The following is a 22,295-nucleotide window of genomic DNA, read 5'->3' on the forward strand; positions in this document are numbered from 1 at the left end:
TCCTAGATTCTGATTGGGTGAGCCAACCCGTTATAAAATCCCCGATTTATAGCTGCTGACCGCATTACATAGCCTAAAGTTTATTTTATTTACTTTATTTTATGAAACCTTGCTACACATATGGAATAATAGTTTTATAAAAGCAATAAGCCCCATGAAGCAGTGGGTTACAGTGCATTTTAGGCACTCCGCGAACGCCCTTAGCATTTATAAAATGCACTGTAACCCACTGCTTCTTGGGGATTTTGTTTAGTTTACAAAACAAAATAAGATAAAGAGTGTAATAATATCTCATAATTATATTTCAAAGGTTTGCCAGGTGACACGCATGAAACATGTCAGCAATCATCCCAGCACATTGAACTATTTTTTTTTTTGAGGAAATAAAAAAACAAGCACTTTATTCATTTTACTAATTAACACTAAAAGTCGGTGATGATGACAGTCCAAAACTGTCTCATTTTCTTCCCTAAAAACCCTTTTGTGTTGAAAAAAGAATCTGGTTGACGTTTCATAATGAAAGAGAATAAAAAATGGGCCTGTCAAAATGACAGAAATAGCCACTTTCATTATACATTTATGCATTTGGCACACGCTCTTATCCAAAGCGACTTGCATTTCATTTTACTGTACATTTTGTTTCTAAGTATGTGCAATCCCTGGGATTGAAGCCATGACCTTGGCATTGCTAACGCCATGTTCTAACCGCTGAGCCCCAGGATAGCTACAGGGTACACAGTGGCTAAGACCCTGTGTACTTTATATATTGGCTCGAAAAAGGTTTTATATTATAGTATATTTTCTAAGTCACCAAAGAAAGTCCTACAGTTCAGAAGTACTGTAAGGTTGAGTAAGTAATTAGAGATTTGGGTGAACTATTACTTTCAGGGTTATCTACATTTCCTTGAGACGCAAAAGATGAAATCTAACATTATAATATTAAAGGGACAGTTCATCCAAAAAATATGTTTGGACTAGGGATGCACGGATATGTCATTTATGGCCGATAACGATAACCGATAATATTTTAACATTGCAAGCCGATAACCGACATATATTGGCCGATATCCATCCATCCATTTTCTACCGCTTATCCGAACTACCTCGGGTCACGGGGAGCCTGCGCCTATCTCAGGAGTCATCGGGCATCAAGGCAGGATACACCCTGGATGGAGTGCCAACCCATCGCAGGGCTATTGGCCGATATGACGCATCTAAATATTAATATAAAACACCCTAAGACAAGTGCTTTTATTTGAAAACATGCACAGAGAAAAACAAGGTAACCATTAGTCCTCTTTTCAAATAGGACTATTAATCGGCCGATAATTTATGGTGCATCCCTAGTTTAGTAAATGATGACAGAATTTATATTTTTGGGTAAACTGTTACTTTAATATCTTGGGTCATTTTGCTTCTTAAGCTATAAATTTCATTTTTTGCACACACGTAATCCTGAGCAGGCAGGCACCATAACTGTGCCCATATGCCAGCAAGCTGAGCTTTCTGTCAGTGCCACTCCTCTCTCTGCATGTCTGCACGCTTGTGTGCATATGTGTGTTTATCCGTGCATGTTAATGCGTTTGTGTAGGCTACGTGTGTGCGAGCATACGTTCTGATCTGATTTTGTGTATGCAAGGTGTTTAGATATTGCTGTTCTCACATTCAGTCTGATGTTAACAATTCTGTTCTGTTCCTCAATGACTTTGTGTCAACATTAAAAAAGCTTGATTCAGTTTCCGACGTCTGTTTGGGTAAGCATGTTTTCTTCAATAGTCACTTTCATGATGATAGGGTGTTGCTAAGTGCTTACCAGCCCACGTGAATAAAGTCCAGAACACAGCAAAGTTGAAATACCGAGAGTTAGGATTTAAACTCAACAATGATGCAGACGTCACAAATATGAGCAATATTTTGTTTATGATTCGCCAGACCAGTATTTCATCTTTTTCTGGTTGATTGTGCATCCAGGGTGTGATACCCGAGTTTATGCCTGTGAGAGAGACACACAGATGATTTTCACACATGTTCAGGTGGTTGTGAATGAGAGGTAGATGTGTCTATGTGTGTACCTGCTGCTATCTCGCTCGCTGTAGCCGCTCTGTCTGTGCGTCTGTACGCCTCCTTTCATCCAATCTGCTCTCACCTGCTCCACTGACGCTCTGTCACAAAACCTGAAGATAAATATTTACATAAAGATAAAATACATCATCTAACCAATCAGAACACACACAACTTCAGGATTCAACCAATCAGAACACACGAGCGGTGGGTGGCGCGACCCAAACCATCACAATATAGTTGTTTGGCCTTAGAACATATGTTAAGGTCAAGAACATTTGTGGTCCTCCAATAAATTGAATACTTTATTCTTCAAAAATGAAAAACTATACTAATACTGAGGGTTTGTGATGGTAATGCCTTTTAAAACCTCTTTTTCAAAGAGGACATACTTCACATTTTCTGAAACAAAGTTTCATATACAGAAGGAAGAATATTCTGAATTGAATGTCAAGTAATGTTTCATTTACAGGAATTTTCACCCAATTGAAATAAATGAGCAGTCGATGTCGCCTTTAAGAGAACACACAGACGTGACTCACTTGCTTTGATAATGTGTGATGAAATGTTGAGGGCTGGCTGGTGTGTGTGAAAGGCTTGTGATGTTGGGGGCGTTGAGGATGAATCCAGACGAACACTGCAGAATACACAATGACAGAAATCCTTCTTAAAGCACCAACACACAAAATACTGTATACACACACATGATTTTGAGTCATATTTTGAAAGGATTACTGTATGATTTCATCTCTCAGTGCTTTTGTGATACAGAGAAGTACCTAGAATCCTAAGAAACCATCATAACTTTAAAGCACTTTAGTATTATAATTTTAGTCAAGACTATGTCAAGCAAATGTTGAAATTTGCTCTACAGAGATGTATGCATAAAGCGCAGTTTGAACTATTTACTGATGAATCAAAATATCTGAAAGTTTGTTTTACCATTGGCCCAATGGACCATCTGACTGCAGGAGATCTGTCCTTCTGTCTGCTTGCTTCACTAGAGTTACCTTGAAAAGAGACCTGTGGGCAAAAAACACCAGAATAAAACTGATCCCAGGTCAGAGACCAAGAGAGAGAGAGAGAGAGAGAGACATACTGAACTGGTCAGAGGTTTCTGCGTGTCTCTTGTGAATCCAGTGTCTCGAGGTGCACAGGAGGCAAGTTTTGGTAATGCTTCACTGCCCTAAAAGACACAAGCAAACACACACACACACACAATCTAATCCAAGAAGGATAGAGATCTCATCCAAATTAAACATATTTTTAAAATCTTTAAAAGGAAAGATGGACAGAGCAACAGCAGAGGCTAAGAGCACCCGTAGAAATGATGCTGGAAGGAAGTCAGTCCTCGTCACACTTTGATGTGTCCTGCGTGCGTCGTCCTGACAACCATGAATACCCATCAGAGACTGTCACGAATAGTATTTATTTACAGGGCAGGTATACACACAAACACACACACACACACACACTCACCATGTTAATATGATGAGGTAGAAAAGTGTTCGGCTGTAAGCTGGTTCCCTCAGTGTAACCACTTTCCTCTCTGCGTCCAACTAATACACAAACAAATACTTCAAACATGATTCAAATACTGTAAAGTTATACTGAAATCAATAAAGTGCAATAACAATAAACTGAAATAATTTGAAATGTTGAATGGATAATATAAAAATCAAACTAAAACATATCTATATACCAATAAAGAAAAAAATCACTAAAAATGTAACTAAAATTAATTAAGCTTAAATTAACTGTTTAAAATGGATTAAACTAACATGAAGGGAATTTATTTAGAATATTAAACAACTACTATTAAAGCAAAATAATAAAATATGCCAATTCACAAGAAAATCCTTTAAATGGAGTAATAAGATCTGCACTTTATTCATTTTTCATAATGCAACACAGCACAAACAAACATTTAGGAGTCTTGCCTTCATCAGTGAATCTTAAATGGATCCTCTTAAAAAAATCGACAGCATTTTTCCTATTTTTACTTACCCAACACTCTAGGAGGACGGCGAGGACTGTAAGATCCTTTACTCTCTGACTGACAGGACGCAGCTCTCTAAATGAGAAACAATGACGTCTAGTTAAAACAGTCCAGCGCTCTGAAGACCTGTTGTGTTACTGTATGAATGTGTGTTGGCTCGCACAGGTCTTGGCTGAGTGTGAAGCTGTAAATATCCGCTCTCTCTCGGTCTGGACCCCGAGCAGACCAGAGCCTCCGTCCCATCAGGCTGAACCAGACGCCGGTAATGACGCTTAGATTGAGACTCAAAGCTGTCCAGCAGAGACAGACTAAGAGAGGATATTAAACAAAAATATAGTGTTTTAGAGTGATTTACAGAAGAGGTAAATGTGCAATCTGTCATACCCAAAGTGTGGATTATCAGAGCGGTCCAGGCTGGAGGTGTAGTAGAGGACAGGACGAAAGTTGGCAGAATAACCTGTCCCAGAATGATGACCGAGACACGGCTGGAAATACTCCTGACCTGGACATTTTATCCAATAAACGAATCATTTCACAGTGAAGCCTCAACTGTGCTTGCACCAATATCAGTCCTATCGTTGTGTGATTTATTATTAATATTTATGTTTACATTTCTTTACTTGCATTCAATTATATATTTTATATCAAATATTTTGCTTGTAAATAATAGCAATGCATATACATCATTTACAGTGAAAAGTATTTTCTCAGCAAGACTTTATAATACGTGTGCTCTTATAAATAAAGCAAAAATATGTAACATATATCTTAAGAGCCCATTGTATGTTTTACAGTATAGACAGTGCTGTATGTGGTTATAAAGTGTGTGATCTCACCATATGAATGTCTGTAAGAGGTGCAGTAATGGTCAAGACTAGTGTTGGTTAACCGGCCTGCTGGTGGTCTACCTGCTCCAAAGAGTCCAACCATCTCTGAACAACCCAAACCAAACACTATCAAACTATATAAAAACACAAATATACATAGAATTCAACATACAGTTTTGCAGATTAACATCCAGTCCATGCACTGAAAATGATAAAAAGTTGGGTTGCGTAAAAAAAGCGCATTTAACCGTTTACTGCTACGTCATTTACATGCGCAACTGACGTTGCTTTTAAACAAAACTTGTGACGTTTTCACATTACTTTCATCCTGTTGTTGAACACGTAACTAATGTGTGCCTTCACATTTTTGTTCAAATAAAGGCAGCAGTATATCAAAATAAAACCGGTTTACCGTTTCCTGCCGATCCTGCGAGTGTCAAACAACCACAACTCACCTGAGCGCGGGCGCGCGGTTACCACGACAACAAACCTGGGGGGTCGTCACATGATGAAACGTATCGCGTGAGGTGACGGCCAAGAATAAATCTGTATTTTATAATAATATATGGATGGAAATTCCTGATTAGGACGAACAGATATTTTTAGGCTCTTTGTTTTATTTAGTTGAGATGTACGTCAACAGGTGAGATCCTCTGACGTCATGTGACAGATGGAGGCTTGCGGAGCAGTCCCACGGGAGGGGTGTTTTATTCTTATTTACTTTTTATTATGCAATATTCTATATATATATATATATATATATATATATATATATATATATGGATGCAATTAATGGTAAACGTTAATATTTATTTTGATTCTTGAAAAAAAAAGTAAATATTCTGTATTATGTAATAATGCTTGATATTCCCCCTGACTGTAAATGTGTTTATTGTACTGTATTTACACTAGGCTACGTGTTACTATACTTTGTGTCTTTTGTTCAATAATAAAGAATATTTTGTACAGTCCATTGTGACTATACATGTATTGGACCACTGAGTGGCGCTGTTGGTTGGTTAGAAAAGTGGATCTCAACGTTTTGCCCTCCCTCCAATATTTTAAATGTTCTCAAAAATATTGCCCAATAAAATGCCCAGAACACTGGAAAGATTCATTATAATATAAAAATAATCAAACATGATAACATATCTTAAATGTTAGTTGGTATAGTTTATTGTAACACTTCTTCTGTCTGAGTTTATCTTCATGCTTTGTTGTTGTAGAACCTTTCACATTTGCTCTAACACATCGTCATCCAGTCATAAGTCTCTATGAAATATTAACTCTGAGTGTGTAGCCTACTGAAGGCCTCTTGCCTGCATATTATTACGTCCCAGACACATTTCATAACCGCACGGTTGTTTATCATCACACCTGAGCTACAGTAGTGTCCCCCAGGCGTGAGACAAGCAATAACACATTATGATGTTAGCATCACTCTCAGGCTTGAAAAGATAAAGTCAAATCCATCATTACGGCGTCCGTCAGCGGACCCCTCCGGCCCACCTCTCTTCCCCATTAATTCTCGATCACCTTCAGTGACAGGGCGTTTGCTCTCTTACGTCCCATTGAATAAACGTGAAATCATGAGTCCATGAAACTCTCCTTTTTCAGAAACCATAATTGCAAACGGGATGAAACGCTGTTATTTGAAAATCTCCATGTTCAGTGTTATCACCAACCCATCTGTACTCACAAGAAAAGGCCCGTTACCTCATGCAGTCCGTCTGTCAGTCAGATTTGATCACGTTTAGTCTGCAGACGGCCGTCACATTGAGGCCATTTACCTTTACTTTGGCACAGCTGATCCCTTTTGTAAATACTGACGGCCGTGACTGACAACCATTTATATTTGACTTTTCAACTATTTCAGAGCTTCAGAAAAGCAGAGATGACTTTGTTTCATCCCGAAGTGTGACAGTGACAAAATATCTTGTCTTTTTTTCCCAAAGTCAAGCATAAATGGCATGTGGTGCTTTGTTGTGGTGATTGGAGGTGACAGTGGACTGAGAAGATGTGTCTCTTTAATGAAACTGTCTTTCAAAAGATGAAACTGACCCCGCTCATCACAGAATCTTCTTAAGCAGGTAGAAGAACTCAGTTGAGCACAAATAAGGCGAAAAGAGGAAATTGATCAGCAGTAAAACAAAAAGAGAGAGAGAAAGCACTGTGCACATCATGGAAGAAAGTCCCAACTTATTGTCACTGATGACGACCAATAAATGTAGCATAAATACATGCACATCACAAGGACATTATTGACTGTGCATGTGCACATTTTAAGGATGAAATGCAATATTTTACATCCAAGGCTCTGTTGTTCCAAACCTGTATACATTACAGTTTTGTTGAACACAAATATAGGAATTCAGAAAAATGTTAGCAACTGAGATTTCTGGGGCATCATTGACATAGGAAATATGATTGAATATGTATTCTGTTAAACACAGAATGAGTCATTTTAAAGAATATAGAAAAACAAAAGTTTTTCTCAAAATCTTTCTTTGTGTTGAACATCACTTAGGTTGAGTAGGCCCTTATTCATGACAAAGTTGTCCTTTTTGTGTGTGCTGTCACTTGTGGACAGCCACAATGGGCTCAGAAGATGTTTCAGAAAGATGTTTGTGAAAGGGAAGACTTCGTGAGGCATGAAATGATGCTTCATTTCAAGTAAATAATCTAAGAATGTTTGAAATAAATAATTCCTGCAACAAAGTCTCCAAAGCAATACTTGTTATAAGTTTTGCAATAAAAATGTTGTGATTTTTTAATGTTGTTTTGGTCTCCGAGTGTGTGTTGTGTGTGGATGTAATCTCCAGTTTAAAGTCAGTTCTGTCCTCTCACATCAATCATTCTTGTTTGTTTGCTTGAGGCTTCGATAGAAAATGTTTCTCTCTCTCTGTCTCTCATCCTTTCAGAAATGCCCCTGCTCTTCTCATATACAATATAATATTTTATATGACATTGCCAGCATTTGTGTAGTTAGTATACAATGTCAAGCAGTGTCATTTTAATCAATTAATCCATTTTTTCTTCAATATCATTCTCTTTCTTGCACTTTGAGCATGTAATACTTCAGAACCTCTTCATGTTTCACGTTTGCATTTTCACACTCATTTCTCTTCTTTTCCTTTCTCAGCCCGTCTCTTCCTTCCTTCCTCTCTCTCCATCTGTCCCGAGGTCTGCTGGTTCGTGCAGTGTCTGGACTCTCTTTCTCCAGGAACTATCTTGTCAAAACAGAGAATGCTTGTGTCTTTCCCAGCATACAGCGTGAATGCGGTGGGTGAGACAGATGGAGCAGAGGAAGCAGAAAACAGACTTTGGCTTAAACGCAAAAAGAGAGAAAATCTATTCATGTGCCACAGAGAAGACGACGATGAGAGAGAAAGAAGACGAGCTGAAGAAAGGATTTCAGAGTTATTCACACATGCAGTCAGTGTTTGGATCTGAAGTGGATTCGCTTGTCTTTATTTCTTCAATAGTTAAACCCTACTACACATTTACTTTAAACATGATTTATTAACGTAAGGGTGTCCGCCAATCCCTCCAAAACTTCACGTGTCTAATGATACATTGCATCATCACATACGTAATGCATGTAACCAGTGGATATTTGACATTTTAAGCATGTTCTGCTGTGTGACAGGAGCCAAAGAAAAGAGAACGGGTGACAGACGGAGAGAGGTGGGGATGGAGTGTGTCTAATATTAGTCCTCAGTGATGTCACAATGTGGCTCCCACAGCGCCGGCAGCGTTTGGACGTGTGCTGTGATTCAAGAGGCCCGAGAACTCAGCGTCTAGTCTGCAGGAACCTGGAACACAGTGTGCAGGTCCTTTATTCACTTCATCCTCCCGTTCTATTTATAAATCCCTCTGCCGTTCCTCTGTATCCTCTTCCATTCTCCCGTCCGGCTTCTTTTGCATCCTTCTGCTCATCACTCCCGCGTGTCATTCAGACACAACCCACTGTTCATCTGTGCATGAAAAACGCATTCATGCTCTTACTGTATTGATGGTGAGCAGTTTGTTTGGTATTCTGCTGACGTATACAGAAGTGTAACACAGATTAAACGTTCATATTAAACCACAATTATTGATCAAATTGCTGACAAAGTATTTCTCAAGGATTGATGCCTCAATGCTGTTCAAATAGAAAAAAAGCCGTAATAGTAGGACAATGAGAATTGTTAGATTTCTTAAAAGTTTTCAGCCCTGGGGGGAAATATACATACAGTATAAAACTATTTGTTTAGAAAAATCTCTCTCTCTTGCACACACAGCACTGTCAAACTGTGGAAAATGAATATGTCATGCGAAAATTAATAACACACTCGATCTCAATATTACGTGAGCGTGACAAACTATGCATGGTAATGAATTCATCAGTGTTTACTCGCAAATCATTCATTGTTGTATTATATTTACAGACAATTTCACTATTGATATCACAGATCCCAAAGTTTATATTTCCTGTAACTATAGGTCAAAACTCAGAAAGCAAAAACCCAAATCACATGCCTGCCTTTCAGATCAATTTTATAGGTTAAAGGTTATAATTAAACAAAGTGAATCTGAGAAATCATTGAAAAAACAAGAGTACAGTATGTGTACTTGTAAAAAGCACCAAAATTTGTGGCCCAGTTTGTGAAAACCAAGATACGTTTAATTCAAATCGTGATTCATTTTGCTGTAATTTTATTCTTTGACATGACCTGACTCGGCTAATATTAAAGATAGCACGGTTATGCTGTATTTTCAGAATAGTCTGCATCGTGTTCGATGATTTTAAGTAGAAAACAGGAAATGACAAACAATGATTTCATTTTGTGTACACAGAAACATGGAGGACGTGATATTTCGATGTCAGAAAAGGATGAATAACAAGTCTCCACACCAGGAGGTTTACAAATGAGTCAATTTTATTATGGAACATAGTAAGAACTGTGCTCCTTAGGTCCGTCCACCCTCACATCCAATCACATGGAAGGGTGTGGGCAGGAAAACAAATACAAACAAAGGAACAAACAAAGAAAAATCAACCAGAAAAATCACAGTCCGCTCGGCCAAAAAAACAGGAGAGGCTGAAAATTGGGAACGCTTTACCATCCTAGCGCTGGGCGGTGATCTCAGACGCCTTCATCTCAAGCCATGCTCCCCCAAAATCAATAAACTCTCTACTGCCCCCTAAAGGAAGAAAATCCCAAACATTCACCTTCTCCTGGCTGTAAAGCGGTCGTTCTTTTATTCCCTGCTACTAGAGCGATACGCAACATTGGTGTTTGTTTATACATCGGTGATATCGTCCACGTGAAACTCTACGTTCGTGGAATGTTTGAAGTTTTTTGAGAAAAGGGAAGAGCTTCGGAAAGAGAGAGGCGTCTGGAACGCTAACCCAGTACATTACAAACACATAAATCATCATCATAATGTCATAAATAAACGCACACGTATAGAGACAATACACAACTTATAACTAAACACTGGTGTGTGCAGAACCAAGGACCATGAAGATTGTCTAAAAACAGCTTTATACTCTTAAAAAAGCAAACAGGACAGATTGCTAGCCATCTGCTAGTCAACTTTCATTAGCATTGAATGGGATCAGTTTAATGGCAACTCCACCTGTGATTCCTGCTGAGAGGCAGAAACCAATCGGGAAAGAAATGAAACCTCAGGGAAGATATTCTGTCCTAGACTACTAGAGTGGTACTTTAACATCATCTTTACATGGGAAGTACGTGTGGACGAAGACGTGACACTAGTAACGTTCGTGTAAATGGTGCGAATCCATTACCGTTCTGCGTTCCCAAGCGCTCTCCCGGGCGCCTGAACCTCGCTGTGTTCAACAACAAACGAACGATCGAACAACCAATAGAAAGAACGACACGAAGAGTTTGATGCCACTATAGGTCATTTACGAAAACGGCGAAAGAAAAACGAACGACGACCAGTAAAGAAAGCGAGAATATAAAAACGTGTGGCATCTGTCGGGCTTTACAGAAAGCATGTTTAACTGGCTTTAGATCGCGTCTATGCTGTTAACCTCTATCGACACTATGCTGTGAATCGCTCACAGGCAGCTAAATCTATACAGTACTGTTATTTTTCATAGATTTATATCCTTTTTTTACACTGTACAAAGTTGGCAAAAAAATACATGAGTAAATACATTGAGTCAGATTGTACACGTCGAGGGTGTGTGTGACGCAGAGAGGTGGATCGGGGCGAACGAGAAAGAGCAAGATCAGAAATTGGAATGTGAACCCGCCCCCAGCCAGACGATGAGGTCCTGATTTCTTGATATATTTTTTGTCAAAACAAATATGTTAAGATTCATTCAGCGTTTTGGGTCAGAGCACCATCTAACATAATCGAAGCCGGTAATTCAATCCTTTTGTATTTTAAGTGGCGGCTGTGGGTATAAACTAAAAAGTGCCAGTGTATCTGATTCCCTGTCAGATTATGACTCCCCTGTTTTCCCCTACGAAGGTTAGGATTAGTTGTGGGGGCGGGCTTTAGAGATAGGGACCATTCACAAAGCATCATCCAAAGTGAATGAACCAATCAGAAGCAGGGCAGGCAAAATCTCACAAGGAGTCACCGGTTGAAGGAAACAGATTATCATTGACAAATTACTACGCGTTCTCTTAAAATAAGTTTATTTGTGAAACTCCCTGACAGCACACATCTGGGAGACGTCTATTCTATTAGCATCTGCAAGACGTATTTTTTTTATTCTTTGCTGATCTGCAATGCGTCTCTGAGACGTTTCCTCGCAGATGTCATGTAGACATCTACAAGATGTTTATGATTTTGAGCGTATGTAAAACTGCCTTTTCTAAGATTTTTTTACACAGCAGACGTTTTCCAGATCTCTAGCAGACATTTTACAGACATACCTGTGCAATCTTTGCCAGTCTGTAGATTTGATCAGTTAGTGTGTTTCTATCTGTAACTTCAAAAAGTCTGCAAGTGTATGATGTCTATTTAAAACAACAAGTCCATTTGCTTTCAAAGGTGATCACACAATCTCAACAAGCCATATAATCCAAGGTATCATCTCTGGCAATGCTGTCTTTTTACCGACATAACCGCCGAGTATGAACCCATTTGGATCTGGAGGAAATTTGGCCGGGTGTTTGGGTTATTAGGACTTTGGCTGTAGTGTTCTGTAGAGACAGAGCCAGAGGGTGGATGATATCGATAAACCCGCCAAGCACAGCAGGCTGCGGCATATGGAACGCAGACAGGGTTTGTGTCCACGCTGGACTGAAGCAAGTGTGTTTGTGTGTCAGCTGGCTGTAGTCACGGTGTTCTGAATGGATGCGACCTGTAGAAAACCAGAACCGTGCTCTCATTATGTCAGCCCGACGCCTACTGTATGTGTTTCTATTTTAAAATCGCACCCGACTAGAACTCGTACGTGCTCGTCTGGGGTGATATTCATCAGCGTCTGGACGCCGTGCAACAACCAGGTGCAACCAGAGTAAATCATAAATCTTTTCTCTTTTGAGTTCATGTCTGGGGTCAAATACAAACCAAAACATGTCAACAGAAACTGAACAATACGTCAAAATAATTTCCCTTGATATCATATCTGTATTTAACCCACAACATTGTATATGTTATATATATATGTATACAAGACCTCATACGTTATTCTACCATTCAACAGATAACTTGTCATGTCGCACCCTGTTGGGATACGTCTGGGGGGCGTCTAGTGGAATTGTGGGTAATCAATGAGAGGAGTTTGGCAGTGTGATGTCATATACGTTTGGCAGTTTCTCTTGGCGTCTTGCTCGTTCTCCTTCAACCTCGCTTCCCCGTCTGCAAAAATACATCAGACATTGAAATCCCTCGTTCAAGAAGGGCGAATGTTATGAAAGCGTTGTCAGCACACCGTTAAGAATATCTGTTTTCAGTACAAGTGACAAACAAAACTATGTACAATGTTTGTCTTGCGTTTTTGCTTTGTTATTTACAAAAAAGGTTCTTCAAAACATGAAACCGGGAGTTTCCCGTTGATCACATTTATCATAAAGAAAACACCAACCACGCACATACGGATGCACACAGAGTCGAACATTAACAGAAGAATTATTACTTGTTTACCGTCATTCAGAGTATATCACACTAAAACCCTGACAGGGAGGAGTCAAGCCGGCCTGACGGACGGCTCTTTAAACCAATAAAGAGAAGCGCAGATGGGAATCTGGAGCTGGTAGAGTACTACAGAACTAAACTCTGAGAGAGAAAGAGAGAGAGAGAGAGAGAGAGAGAGAGAGAGATCTCCCATTACATAGACATAGTATCTTACCATCTCAAAAAAATTTAATAAAAAATAAATAGAGATAAAGAGTTTGTACAGTAACGGATGTATCCGACTCATCAGGCGAGAGACAACAGGACAGAAAAATCTGATCTGAGAACTTTACGAATTATTATTTCACAATCAACCATTACTTCAAATAGAGAACCAATGGCCACATTTGGAGACCATGCACAAAATATAAGGCAATATAAAATCTAATCTATGTCATCTACACTTATTTTATGCCTCCATAAGACCATACACATAATGCATTGCATGCAGTCATTTTTACCCACGAACGTCCGACTACATCAGTGTTACCCAACCTGGGGTCCGTATGCTTCGAGGTCAAATATAGACGGAAAAAATCTGTTCCACTAATGATTTTCTAAACATTTTAAATTATAATTTTTATTTATTTATAATATTAAAAATGAAATCCTATATTGAGCTAGAATGCCATGATAAGGCAGTACATCTGGTAACGCTCTTGTTCACTCTTTAACTCTCGTGTTAAAGAAAAATGGCGGAGAAACTTTCACGTGGTAATTCTCCCATCAGAGCCAAAGAAAATGTTCAGATGCTATCACAAAAGTATTTAAAAGATATACCTACACTATATTTAAAAGACGTGTTGTACTAGATGTGGGGATCATAAAAATGAAATGTGAGTGGATAATGTACTTGCTCGATATTTACATTTTGAATTCTACAAAAAGATTCCGGAAAAATTCTGATATAAAGTTGATGGAACATAAACCGTTCAAGTCTCCTGCGCTTTGAGAGCTCGGCGGCATTTAACAGCTGTTGAAACAAACACCCACGACTATAAGAGGCCTGCATGATGCAACCAGCTGCAAAACATCCAGAGAAAGTCATTTCTCTCTCTTTTCTGATGAATAGATCATTTGACGGGAGAAGTGACTGATGCACAATCTCAGCATGTGAATTTGTCTTTCTGCTGTGTGTGTGTGTGTGTGTGTGAGTGTGTGTGTGGGTGGGTGTGCACATTGCATCTCCAGCCATGAGTGTGGGAGATCCACGGCACGTTCATGGACGGGAAGAAATTGCTTTCTCAAAACAGTAATTTGGTCAAATGGAAAACTGAGATGATTGTTGTCGTTTAATGAGCTATTAAACCAAAGCATGTGATTGAGCGATCCCGTGTGTGTCTGCAGGGCTCAAAATACATTTTTGCCACACCTGACAATGACGGTATGAGTTTGGCGTAAAGATTTCTTCCCGGCCCTGAAACAGTATTCGGCATCGTTCTGCCCCTAAGGCAATGACAATATTAATTGTTTCCCTGCATATTTGTGACAAACAGCGCGGCTCATTTTGTTATTGGTAAAATCGTACACAACATGAGACGATATGTGTCTATTTGTCAAACATCACCATAATATTTGCTGAGAGCATATTTGTTTTGGTGCCGTAATGTGAGAAATACTCCACATGTGGAAAGTTTTGATAAACAGCAATAAGTGAAGGCATCTTAGTTTTGGATGCTAAACGTTCCAGTAAGACATTGATAAAAAGAGACAGGCTTGTTTTAACAACTCAACTTCAGCCATTTATTATATTGCAGCTAAAACAAACTGTCACAAGGTTAGTGTTACTTTGGATTTAGTTTAGATCAGTTTTCCTCTTTTCAAAGTACCAAAAAAGAGGTCCATGAAGAGAATAATAGGGAGTGACACAAACTGCGCAACAATCACAATCTCTATAAAACACACAAAGACACTGAGGGAGCAAAGGTACTGGTCAGCAAAGAGGTCAGTGGCTGTATCACGCAACACACACACTCACTCACACACACACACACACACACACACAGACTCACACTCACACACGCTTCAGTTCTATTGCTGACTCAAGTTTTTCAAGAATAATAATACTACATAAACTCAATTGTGCAAACTCAACAAATAGTCCAGATTTGTCACCAGATTTAATCTGAAGCCTTATAGAAATAAAGCATTTTACAAATTTTCAAAAAATAGGCTAGAAGTAAAAAAAATCACATCACGAAGAAAGCGGCGCTTGTCCTTTCTCTGCCAAATGAAAATATTACTATTATGAGTTTCCTAAATCATATTACTGTAAATGCTCTCTTATCTGCAATTCACTTTGGATAAAAGTGTCTGCATCATGAATACATGTAAACAAAGATAAACCATCGGTTTTGTTTTATTTAATCATTTAGAAGATTATAAATGTGTTTGATGTGGAAATTTGCATTGTTAAAGGAACAGTTCACCCAAAAATGGAAATTCTGTCTTCATTTGCTCACCCTCGAGTTGTTCCATTTAAATAAATTTGTTGTGATTAACACAGAGAAGATATTTTGCTTTTAACCAAACAGTTCAATGACTACCATAGCAGGAATCATTTCTGTGTAAATTTCTTTGTTCTGTTGAACACAAAAGAAGATATTTTGAAGAATGTAGGAAAGCACACAGTTCTGGGGCACGTTTGACTACTATTGTTATTTTTTCCTACTATGGTTGTCAATGATAGCTAAGAACTGTCTGAATACAACCATTCTTCCAAATAACTTTCTCTGTGTTCATCTGAACAAAGAAATTTACACAAATGTGTAACAACTGGTGAGTAAATGATGACAGAATTTTATTTTGGGATAAACTGTTCCTTTAAGATGTTCAGTTGACATAAGCTTGCAATTTGTACCAGCACCAGTAGACTAAGACAAGCAGATGTAATGCTCGCGTGAATGAAGACACACGTACACTGACCAAATGATCAAAGCGAGAGCAAGGAGACCTCAACACAACCCGATTACACACACAGACACACAAAACATCCTGAAACGCACACGTGCACACACACACAGCAGATATTTGTGTACGCTAAAGGCTAAATGATGGAGAACGCAAACACACCATTCAAACTATATTATTATCCGATTATATTGAGCGTATGAAAGTGCTTTATTAAACGCTCCAGTGATCTAAGATGGCTCTCGGCTCAAAGCAGATGCACTGCGGAGTTTTAAATACAGACTACAAGAAGAAGCGTTGCGGTTTGCCTTATCACGTCCACACTTTAAAATGTCTAAACTCTGGTTTAGTACTCAATACACATTAATTACAAAGTAATTGAGTTATTAATAAAGTTTAAAGGCTCATGTAGACCAAGAAGAATAACTATAAAGATAAAATAAATATACTTTATTGAATATTTTTTAAATAGAATACAAATTAAATATAATAAAAGAGCCCTAAAATTCACGAGCCCTTTAAATTCAATGGATCTTTATTTATTGACTGTCATGTTTTTACCGTTCGTCAGCGAATTTTGCAAGAAATAAAATAGTTGAAATTGATACAATTGATACAACAATATCGTTTCTCCCTAACTTTACTGCCATTATTCTTTTGTGGAATTAAGGAATTTTTAAAAACTTTATTAGTGTAACGGCTATCATTTTTTTGCGTACAGTAAATGGGCCTAATAGATGTAAAGTTAAGTAAAACAAAAATTCCAGTCCCTAAAGCTTTAAAGCTCCTTGCACATTGAATCCGATATTTGCGTTCAAAATTTTCTCATGTTAAAAGATAAATAGGACCTCACGTTGTGTTAACCACTCTTACACAATGCTTACGATATATTCTTCCGTAAAAAAAATCGTACAGGGTTCGATTTTCCGTGTTTTTCACATCCGTTGCAAGGACTTTGAAAGGCGTTTTGACAATTCAGATACACTACAAACGACACCAAATACGAAGAAACGCATACGAAAACTTCGGATTATATGTGCAGAGACCTTAAATCTTCTAGATTATCAACATTTTATAGTCTGTTTTTTGTTATTGTGTCCTGCCTACTGCAACACGCTATGAGCTAGAACAAAACAACTCTGATAACCAGTTTTTTTGGTTCAGATTAAGGTCTCAGAAGAACATGTTGTTCTTGAGCTGCAGTGAGAGAATTTCCAGGCGTCCACTGCTTCTGTCACGCTGAGACTCTCTACACAACTGCGGAGTGGCTCGGTCCCCATAGAGACCCCATGGCAATGGCACGCTCCATAGAAACGCCACACCTCAACCTAACACATCAAGCCATGAGTTCAGATGAGACACATGCACTTACAGTAACACACACAGACACAGAGAAAGAGAGAGAGAGAGAGAGAGAGAGAGAGTCTGTCTCAACCAGTCCAGCCGCCCGGAATTTGCAGCTTCTTCTTTAAAAGAAACTCCTCCCTTAAAATACAAAAGCTATTTATTATTGTATGAACAATTATAATAGTTCTCAATGTTACACCATTAAAAAGTGCAGATCACGTTTCTCCAGGAGAAAGTGACAAGAGTCTCAGAATAAGACAGAGGAGGACGTGGGAAATAGAACCGGATATTCACACGCGTTGAATATTTTTCACATCGATGAAGATACACGTTAATGCCATAATACTCATGAGAGAATCTCACGACACCTGATTTCAAACCCAAAATCAATAGAATGACTTTTAAAAATGTAGATCCATTTTCAACATTGTAATACCAATGACAAATAAGCACAATTCTGCCTCCAGTTTTCACAACCGTAATGCAAAGACTGTAATTCCCATTTATTATGTAAAAATACACCGAATGACAGTATTAATACATCATAATAGTATTTGTATTCATTTTTGTATTACAGCAAAGAGGCTCCATATGTGCTTTAAGCTGCAATCGGTAACTTTCATTTAAAAAAACAAATACGTTTTTGAGCAAGCACATAAAAAACTGTATTTGAATCTTTCTTCTTATTTTAACCCTGTTCGCAAAGCTCATAATAATGATTTATAATTTGATTAATGATATGACTTGAACCCACGTATAGAAAAGAACGTTACGTAACCTGTAATTTCAAGTTTCGAACAGACATGGTGATAGATTAGTCAAAGGCGAAAGTTACAGCTTGCGGCTGAACAATGCAAAAACTGAAAATAAATTTTTTTATCTTTTGATTTTGGGGTGAATGGTGAGATTGGCTCATAGTCTCACACACACAGGTGTTTTCCGCTAACTGAGGGATTTCCGTCAAAGACGATCCGCGATCAGCGCATACACACACACAAAAACACGTCACTAGAGCAAAGTGTGGCAAGAACTATATGGTGCACAGGGCGCAAAAAATCGACAAACTTTTTGCTTCTATTTTCACAGCAGATCTGGAAGAAGGTATTCGGATTTCTTCAAACGTCTTTTTGGGGAAAAAGATGACATCAAGTCCTTTTTTCTGTTTTTTTCTTCCATCTGAACGTTGTCCAAAAATCCGTGGAACGATCCGTAAAGGAAGCCTGTGTGTTTTTCTCATATCCGCCCTTGGTGGTTCAAGTTTTTACGCTATTTCTGTTGAATCTACTGCACGTCACTCACAGCACACGGACGACGAAGGATCCCGGCGAAAAACAGGGATTTCACTACTATTGTGCCAGCGATAAAGAGAAACCAGAGAGAAAAGAGAACACAACGATGAAGTTCCTTCGCCGTCTCCTGATGGCGTACGATGTCAGTTTCTGGCTGAACCAATCTGAACTCTTTACGTAGAAGAAAGAGCGTTCAAGAGCGACGGACTGAGCGAAGGCATGGAGAGAAAAAACATACGGAAAATCCGGTCAAGTGGGAAAGAAACGGAAAAGGCTTGGAGAGGAGAGGGATTGTGAGACAAACAACAATAAATGGAGACGTAAATAAAAAAACTGAGACTGTTCATGGAAAGAAAGCCTGTCGTTCCCTCATGGCTTTAATAGAAGGGCCCTCCGGGGGCTGAAAAACTCGCACGGGACGTCTGAGCCCTGGAAAAATACAACTCCCAGAGTTCCAGTGACTTGATCCGTTTCAGCAGTGGCCAATTTAAAAGCTGGCAAATGAGATCCCATGAGCTCCGGGTCTAGACGAAGAGCTCGGTTGTACTTCATGACATGAGGGATAGACTCACTTAGAGGTAAAGACGACAGGTGAGCCCAGATCAGGGACGTGTCAGACCTCCCCAGCCCGGGACCGCGAGGGAATTGTGGGAAGACAAACAGAAGGGGAAGGAAAGCGTCCTGGTAACGTGTAGTCACGGTTTGAGCGCTCCAGAGCATTTTTTTTAATGGCTTTGTTTGATATAGCGACTTCGGAACGCAAAAAATGCCCGTTTGCGTACAGTGTGGTGGAGATCATCTATGATCGGTTTATAGTTTGGCCTTCACACAACAAGTTACCGGACGAGAAAAGGCGAAAGTAAAAACGAGGTTGAGAAAGGAGTAACGTTAAAGATCGGATGGCTAAAAGTACCCGTGTTGTGCCGTCTGGCAGCAAGTTTGTCTTGTGCATAAGGACGGGGTTCGGGTCAAAGGTCAAATGGGGTCTGGGAAACGGGAAATGTGGAGGGCGAATTAGGCTTTGAGGGCATGCCACTGCGCCACATTCGTGCGCGGCCGGCTCAACATGTCTTTCCAGTGTTTGACCTCGGCTGGCCCGCTCTTCCATGACAAGTAAATCTGAGAGAAAGAGAAAATTGAAAATATTTCAGAAAGACGCTAAAGCATGCGAACATCTCTTCATGATTTGGTTACACGGGCACAAAAAGTGTGTCCTCACCTTTCCAATGACATCATTGCGGCTCAGTCGATCCTTATCCATGACGGTGATGATGATGGTGGTCTCTCTGAGAACGTGCGCGGGCACGTCGAAGGGGAAGGACTCGTTGAAAATGGGGTTCAGGCAGCATTTGATGGTCACCGTCTTCTTTTTCTCCACACGCTTGTCTTTGTGCATCAGCCACACTTTCACGTAGGGGTCTGCAGCCAATCCGAGGAAAAACAGGAAGTGAGTTATGCACATGAGACCCGTCATCATCCAACTGTCCAACATATGTCCTTTTCATTATGGGCAACTGGAATGACGTTTTTGTTTCATTAAGACGAAATGAACAGCATTAAAGCGCCGGGTCGTGTTTTGTGCATTGATTCTGTGTGTTTGTATGCATGAATTCTCTGGTGTGTACCTGAGGTGCCCCCGATGTCCATGGCTTTGAGATTTCGTGCTTTGATTATATTAACAGTGATGGTGTTGGCTGTGGGGTTATAACACAGAGACACCAGCAGATCTCCACGCCTTCCCTGCAACACAGACAACAGGCATCACAAACCATTAATCGCTCAGTGGGAATCAACTAAATTCGTGAACGAGAGAACTGCATTCTGGTTCAGGGTCGGCTCTCAACCCAAAGATGGTTTTGGTTTCGGTGTCTTCACATATTTTGTCTCACAGATTTACAGATTATATCTCTTATATAACGATATCTCTCACAAGTATATAAACCTCCAACTTCCCAGACACTTAATATGAAGTTTTTGCTTCCGGGGCTTAATTGAAACAGGCTTTACGTAATACTTGAAGTTTAACGTACGAGTCATTCAGACATTCATTTGATGCAGCTTCTACATTCTACAAAACTACATGTAAAACTTGAATACAGGACTGCAGGTTTAATCTCTATGTTGGTGTAACGCTTCACTTTTTCTTCTAGAAACCCGATCGAAATCCCAAAACATCCGAGGCAGCGGGTGACTCACGCTGCCGTCACTGCAGGGTTTCAGATCCTTCCAGAACGTCTTCAGCTGTCCAAGCTCCACTTTATTCAGAGGGATGGACACCTCCCCGATGGGGTCATTACGACTGAACCGGTCGTAGTCCAACACCTGAAGATAGAGCGTTCGTTCCCGCACCTTCTCGTATGGAAAACCTGAGGGGCGCAAGACACGAAAATTCTCTGAGTTTTCTGTATATAAAGAGCAACTGTAGTCATTGTGATAGTTGGTGAATTGTTTGCTTTCGCCGTCCGTGTTCTGAACATCACGCATAATACATTGACATTTATTTAGCAGATGCTTTTCTCCAAAGTGACCTATGCAGGATTTTTAAATAAATATAACACACTGATGTAAAATAAATCCTCTTTGCTCATTGCTATTTAACTGTATGTAGAAAAACCCTATAAGATTTTGGGAGAAAACAGAAAGAGTTCATCTACATATGATCTTCATATATACACAGATAAAGCAACATGTATACCTAACATATAGAGAATTGCTTCATACAACAACAATATTATCTACAGCAGGAATATAATCCAGAACAGACCTTCAAACAGGAATGTCTCGTTCCAGTGAGGATTGAGATTCTTTCTCTTGACTTTGGTCTCGAGTTTGGTTTTTCTATCAGGCAGCAGGTAGATTTTGACGAAGGGGTCGGAGGTCCCGGAGAAATCTTTAGCGGGCAGGTCCTGACCTTTGAGGATTTTAACTGTCAGAGTAGTGTCTTGGAAACTGTAGCCCAAACTGAACTGAATCCTGCCCAGTTTCTCGCTAATAGGTCCTTCGTGGTCGTCGTCTTCAGACCCCGGAGACAACTGCAAAACATTTGAAGGAACAAATCTTTTGTTCATCTTTGTTTTTTCAAGACAGGCCTTGCTATTAAAATAAGATATGTATTGTTTTTCTATTGAGCTTTAAAATTCCTGTACACTTCAAATTTAGCAAAACAGCAAACTTGAATATGACTGTGAACGTTCTCCGCATAGTACAGCTTTGCATGTTCACAACTAAACTCAGGATCAAGACTTGACTTCGTATTTTTTTTGTTAAATAATTCCAACAGCAATGTGCGCCGGACCCATGCATAGCCTACACCACAAACACATCGGCCTACCATCACCATGTCTCCAGTCAGGGAATTTGCCAGGTCGGACACTGAAGAATGACCGTCTGCGTCCGGCGGGTGACCCTTAGGGCTGTTCGCTGGCTTATTCCCCATATTCCTACTGCAGATAAGAAAAGAGAGAAAGAGTGAGATTCCTCAAAACACCTGTGATGTTTCACACGGGTCCTGAGTTTCACAGTGTGTTTATAGCGTCCGAGCACTGAATCCAACATAGCAAACCCAGACGACCTCGGACCTTGTGAGTATCGGTTCTTTCGACTGACTTCATTGCAAAATGTATTAATAGACAAGAATATGAATACAAATTAATAACAGGCATACAAAATCCTTTTACCTTTGATTGTCAAAACAAAAGCCACAAGAAAAAAGCC

At 39.5% G+C, this 22,295-nt stretch overlaps 2 protein-coding genes across 9 annotated transcripts in view; both read right to left on the reverse strand.

Annotated features, from left to right (window-relative positions):
• Positions 1-1,901: 1,901 nt before the first annotated feature.
• saxo4 (stabilizer of axonemal microtubules 4) lies at positions 1,902-5,526 on the reverse strand. 5 transcript variants are annotated; one of them, XM_056739565.1, is made up of 12 exons: positions 5,343-5,525; positions 4,897-4,992; positions 4,445-4,562; positions 4,224-4,368; positions 4,069-4,135; positions 3,541-3,620; positions 3,381-3,446; positions 3,161-3,247; positions 3,004-3,084; positions 2,604-2,698; positions 2,073-2,174; positions 1,902-1,993 (listed from the first exon to the last, which is right to left on the reverse strand). In XM_056739565.1, exons 2-12 carry the CDS (start codon positions 4,988-4,990, stop codon positions 1,942-1,944), a joined length of 987 nt encoding a protein of 328 aa, XP_056595543.1. In that variant the 5' UTR covers positions 4,991-4,992; positions 5,343-5,525; the 3' UTR covers positions 1,902-1,941. The 5 variants fall into 5 exon arrangements, with proteins under 5 accessions (XP_056595543.1, XP_056595542.1, XP_056595541.1 ...); XM_056739564.1 differs by having other exon boundaries at positions 5,300-5,525; XM_056739563.1 differs by having other exon boundaries at positions 4,897-5,021; positions 5,343-5,524.
• A 4,265-nt stretch (positions 5,527-9,791) lies between these two features.
• Positions 9,792-22,295, reverse strand: part of syt7a (synaptotagmin VIIa) — a 76,645-nt gene continuing 64,141 nt past the window's right edge. For all 4 annotated transcript variants that reach the window (XM_056739543.1, XM_056739541.1, XM_056739540.1 and 1 more), the window contains 6 exons: positions 21,913-22,024; positions 21,346-21,613; positions 20,778-20,947; positions 20,207-20,321; positions 19,801-20,000; positions 9,792-19,700 (listed from right to left, as the gene is read on the reverse strand). In XM_056739543.1, the coding sequence (XP_056595521.1) occupies positions 19,596-19,700; positions 19,801-20,000; positions 20,207-20,321; positions 20,778-20,947; positions 21,346-21,613; positions 21,913-22,024 (970 nt within the window). In that variant the 3' untranslated portion in view covers positions 9,792-19,595. The remainder of the gene's footprint in view (positions 19,701-19,800; positions 20,001-20,206; positions 20,322-20,777; positions 20,948-21,345; positions 21,614-21,912; positions 22,025-22,295) is intronic.

The sequence above is a fragment of the Triplophysa dalaica genome, chromosome 24 (assembly GCF_015846415.1).
Source record: "Triplophysa dalaica isolate WHDGS20190420 chromosome 24, ASM1584641v1, whole genome shotgun sequence".
NCBI lineage: Eukaryota > Metazoa > Chordata > Actinopteri > Cypriniformes > Nemacheilidae > Triplophysa > Triplophysa dalaica.